The sequence below is a fragment of the Salmo salar genome, chromosome ssa11 (assembly GCF_905237065.1).
Source record: "Salmo salar chromosome ssa11, Ssal_v3.1, whole genome shotgun sequence".
Classification (NCBI taxonomy): Eukaryota; Metazoa; Chordata; class Actinopteri; order Salmoniformes; family Salmonidae; genus Salmo; species Salmo salar.
The window spans coordinates 53239805-53244804 of NC_059452.1; the positions used below are offsets into that span (position 1 = coordinate 53239805).

A 5000-nucleotide genomic window follows, 5' to 3' on the forward strand; every position below is an offset into this window, starting at 1 on the left:
AAGGTATTACAGTAGAGAGGCTATATACAGTAGAGAGGCTATATACAGTAGAGGGGCGATATACAGTAGAGAGGCTATATACAGTAGCGAGGCTATAAAAGTAGTGAGGCTATATACAGTAGAGAGGCTATATACAGTAGAGAGACTATATACAGTAGAGAGGCTATATACAGTAGAGAGGCTATATACAGGAGAGGCTATATACAGTAGCGAGGCTATATACAGTAGAGAGGCTATATACAGTAGAAAGGCTATAACAGTAAAGAGGCTATATACAGTAGAGAGGCTATATACAGTAGAGAGGCTATATACAGTAGAGAGACTATATACAGTAGAGAGGCTACATACAGTAGAGAGGCTATATACAGTAGAGAGGCTATATACAGTAGAGAAGCTATATACAGTAGAGAGGCTATAACAGTAAAGAGGCTATATACAGTAGAGAGGCTATATACAGTAGAGCGGCTATAACAGTAGAGCGGCTATAACAGTAGAGAGGCTGTATACAGTAGAGAGGCTATATACAGTAGAGAGGCTATATACAGTAGAGAGGTTATATACAGTAGCGATGCTATATACAGTAGAGAGGCTATATACAGTAGCGAGGCTATATACAGTAGAGAGGCTATATACAGTAGAGAGGCTATATACAGTAGAGAGGCTATAACAGTAGAGAGGCTACATACAGTAGAGAGGCTACATACAGTAGAGAAGCTATATTCCATAGAGAGGCTATATACAGTAGAGAGGCTACATGCAGTAGAGAGGCTACATACAGTAGAGAACCTATATACAGTAGAGAAGCTATATACAGTAGAGAGGCTATATACAGTAGAGAGGCTATATACAGTAGAGAGGCTACATACAGTAGAGAGGCTACATACAGTAGAAAGGCTATATACAGTAGAGAGGCTATATACAGTAGAGAGGCTACATACAGACACCGGTTAGTACAGGCTGATTGAGGTAGTATGTAGATATGGTTAAAGTGACTATCCATATATGATGAACAGAGAGTAGCAGCAGCGTAACAGATCAGTAGACACTGATCTTGGGTCAGTTGAGCATTTCCACCACTAATGGATAAGGTTAGGATTGGGAGAAGGGAAGCTATTCCCAGATCTGTACTGTGGGGAAACTTTCCACGTTCAGGTGTTCATTCCTGGTGCGTCACTGCCATGCTGCCGTGAGTTGAGGAGCAGTGCCATCTAGTGGTCCTGGTTGGCATTTACAACACAACAGAGCACTGGACAAAATCAGTGCCACCGATTCTCTCTCTCCCTCTCTCCCTCTCTCCCTCTCTCCTTCTCTCCCTCCCTCCCATCATACCTGGTCTATAACACTGATGGCATCTCTAATGTTGATTTTCTGATAGACCTCCCTCCCTCCCTCTCTCCCATCATACCTGGTCTATAACACTGATGGCATCTCTAATATTGATCTTCTGATAGACCTCCCACAGCTCTCCCTCCCTCCCTCCCTCCCTCCCTCCCTCCCTCCCTCCCTCCCTCCTCCCTCCCTCCCTCCCTCCCTCCCTCCCTCCCTCCCTCCCATCATACCTGGTCTATAACACTGATGGCATCTCTAATATTGATCTTCTGATAGACCTCCCACAGCTCGCTCTTCCGGTACACAGACTTCCTCAGCAGCAGTTTGCTCAGGTAGTTCTTGTCAAACTGCTCCCACCTGAATGTAGACGCCCGTAGAGGGGAAGGGGATTAACGACGGTATATATATATATGTTACAGGTCTGTTTGAGAAGGGAACACTAACACACATTCAGTGAAGTGGAAGTTACGATTGGCCCTTCAGAGTCCATGATAATATTAAAATGATAAGAAATGATATTTCAGTTGAAACATTGACTGCAGAGCTAAGGGTTACTGACTTGTCTCTCCAGTGATGGTAACCGTTGAGTCCAGCGATGTCTTCCACTGCTGTCAAACAGTGGTCAAAAGCCTGGGGAGAGACAGTATACAGTCTGGATTAACAGAGATTATTAAATCAGGTCAGAGACCTGGGCAGAGACCGTATACAGTCTGGATTAACAGAGATTATTCAGTCAGGTCAGAGACCTGGGGAGAGACAGTATACAGTCTGGATTAACAGAGATTATTCAGTCAGGTCAAAAGCCTGGGGAGAGACAGTATACAGTCTGGATTAACAGAGATTATTCAGTCAGGTCAAAGACCTGGGGAGAGACCGTACACAGTCTGGATTAACAGAGACTATTCAGTCAGGTCAAAGGCCTGGGGAGAGACAGTATACAGTCTGGATTAACAGAGATTATTCAGTCAGGTCAGAGACCTGGGGAGAGACCGTATACAGTCTGGATTAACAGAGATTATTCAGTCAGGTCAGAGACCTGGGGAGAGACAGTATACAGTCTGGATTAACAGAGATTATTCAGCCAGGTCAGAGACCTGTGGAGAGACCGTATACAGTCTGGATTAACAGAGATTATTCAGTCAGGTCAGAGACCTGGGGAGAGACAGTATACAGTCTGGATTAACAGAGATTATTCAGTCAGGTCAGAGACCTGGGGAGAGACAGTATACAGTCTGGATTAACAGAGATTATTCAGCCAGGTCAGAGACCTGTGGAGAGACCGTATACAGTCTGGATTAACAGAGATTATTCAGTCAGGTCAGAGACCTGGGGAGAGACAGTATACAGTCTGGATTAACAGAGATTATTCAGTCAGGTCAGAGACAGTATACAGTCTGGATTTACAGAGATTATTCAATCAGGTCAGAGACCTGGGGAGAGACTGTATACAGTCTGGATTAACAGAAATTATTCAGTCAGGTCAGAGACCTGGGGAGAGACAGTATACAGTCTGGATTAACAGAGATTATTCAGTCAAATCAGAGACCTGGGGAGAGACCGTATACAGTCTGGATTAACAGAGATTATTCAGTCAGGTCAGAGACCTGGGGAGAGACCGTATACAGTCTGGATTAACAGAGATTATTCAGTCAGGTCAGAGACCTGGGGAGAGACAGTATACAGTCTGGATTAACAGAGATTATTCAGTCAGGTCAGAGACCTGGGGAGAGACAGTATACAGTCTGGATTAACAGAGATTATTCAGTCAGGTCAGAGACCTGGGGAGAGACAGTATACAGTCTGGATTAACAGAGATTATTCAGTCAGGTCAGAGACAGTATACAGTCTGGATTAACAGAGATTATTCAGCCAGGTCAGAGACCTGGGGAGAGACCGTATACAGTCTGGATTAACAGAGATTATTCAGTCAGGTCAAAGACCTGGGAAGAGACCATATTCAGTCTTGGTTAACAGAGATTATTCAGTCAAGTCAGAGACCTGGGGAGAGACAGTATACAGTCTGGATTAACAGAGATTATTCAGTCAGGTCAGAGATCTGGGGAATGACCGTATACAGTCTGGATTAACAGAGATTATTCAGTCAGGTCAGAGACCTGGGGAGAGACCGTATACAGTCTGGATTAACAGAGATTATTCAGTCAAACAGTGGTCAAATGCCTGGGGAGAGACAGTATACAGTCTGGATTAACAGAGATTATTCAGTCAGGTCAAAGACCTGGGGAGAGACCGTATACAGTCTGGGTTAACAGAGATTATTCAGTCAAACAGGGGTCAAAAGCCTGGGGAGAGACCGTATACAGTCTGCACTGTAAGGTTGAGGTCTCTGGGTCAGTAAATATCATGGGGCTCGTTGAGGTCTGGGTCAGTAAATATAATATCACGGGGCTCGTTGAGGTGTCTGGGTCAGTAAATATAATATCACGGGGCTCGTTGAGGTCTCTGGGTCAGTAAATATCAGGGGCTCGTTGAGGTCTCTGGGTCAGTAAATATCACGGGGCTCGTTGAGGTCTCTGGGTCAGTAAATATCACGGGGCTCGTTGAGGTCTCTGGGTCAGTAAATATCACGGGGCTCGTTGAGGTCTCTGGGTCAGTAAATATCACGGGGCTCGGCTCGTATCTGTCACAGTGTTACAGAAGAGAGTCGGCCCGTCTCTGTCACAGTGTTACAGAAGAGAGTCGGCCCGTCTCTGTCACAGTGTTACAGAAGAGAGTCGGCCCGTATCTGTCACAGTGTTACAGAAGAGAGTCGGCCCTTTTCTGTCACAGTGTCACAGAAGAGAGTCGGCCCGTATCTGACATAGTGTTACAGAAGAGAGTCGGCCCGTATCTGTCACAGAAGAGAGTCGGCCCGTATCTGTCACCGTGTCACAGAAGAGAGTCGGCCCGTATTTTTCACCGTGTCACAGAAGAGAGTCGGCCCGTATCTGACACAGTGTCACAGAAGAGAGTCGGCCCGTATCTGTCACCGTGTCACAGAAGAGAGTCGGCCCGTATCTGTCACCGTGTCACAGAAGAGAGTCGACCCGTATCTGTCACAGAAGAGAGTCGGCCCGTATCTGTCACAGAAGAGAGTCGGCCCGTATCTGACACAGTGTTACAGAAGAGAGTCGGCCCGTATCTGTCACAGTGTTACAGAAGAGAGTCGGCCCGTATCTGTCACAGTGTTACAGAAGAGAGTCGGCCCGTATCTGTCACAGAAGAGAGTCGGCCCGTATCTGTCACAGTGTTACAGAAGAGAGTCGGCCCGTATCTGTCACAGTGTTACAGATGAGAGTCGGCCCATATCTGTCACAGTGTTACAGAAGAAGAGAGTCGGCCCGTATCTGTCACAGTGTTACAGAAGAGAGTCGGCCCGTATCTGTCACAGTGTTACAGAAGAGAGTCGGCCCGTATCTGTCACAGTGTTACAGAAGAGAGTCGGCCCGTATCTGTCACAGTGTTACAGAAGAGAGTCGGCCCGTATCTGTCACAGTGTTACAGATGAGAGTCGGCCCATATCTGTCACAGTGTTACAGAAGAAGAGAGTCGGCCCGTATCTGTCACAGTGTTACAGAAGAGAGTCGGCCCGTATCTGTCACAGTGTTACAGATGAGAGTCGGCCCATATCTGTCACAGTGTTACAGAAGAAGAGAGTCGGCCCGTATCTGTCA

At 46.4% G+C, this 5000-nt stretch overlaps 1 protein-coding gene across 1 annotated transcript in view; it reads right to left on the reverse strand.

Moving 5' to 3' along the window:
• LOC106592605 (sodium/hydrogen exchanger 5) overlaps positions 1 to 5000 on the reverse strand; it is a 144200-nt gene that overhangs the window by 8366 nt on the left and 130834 nt on the right. Inside the window, exons 10-11 of the mRNA XM_045689767.1 lie at positions 1889 to 1959; positions 1560 to 1686 (exon numbers count right to left, since the gene is read on the reverse strand). Coding sequence (XP_045545723.1) covers positions 1560 to 1686; positions 1889 to 1959 — 198 coding nt within the window. The remainder of the gene's footprint in view (positions 1 to 1559; positions 1687 to 1888; positions 1960 to 5000) is intronic.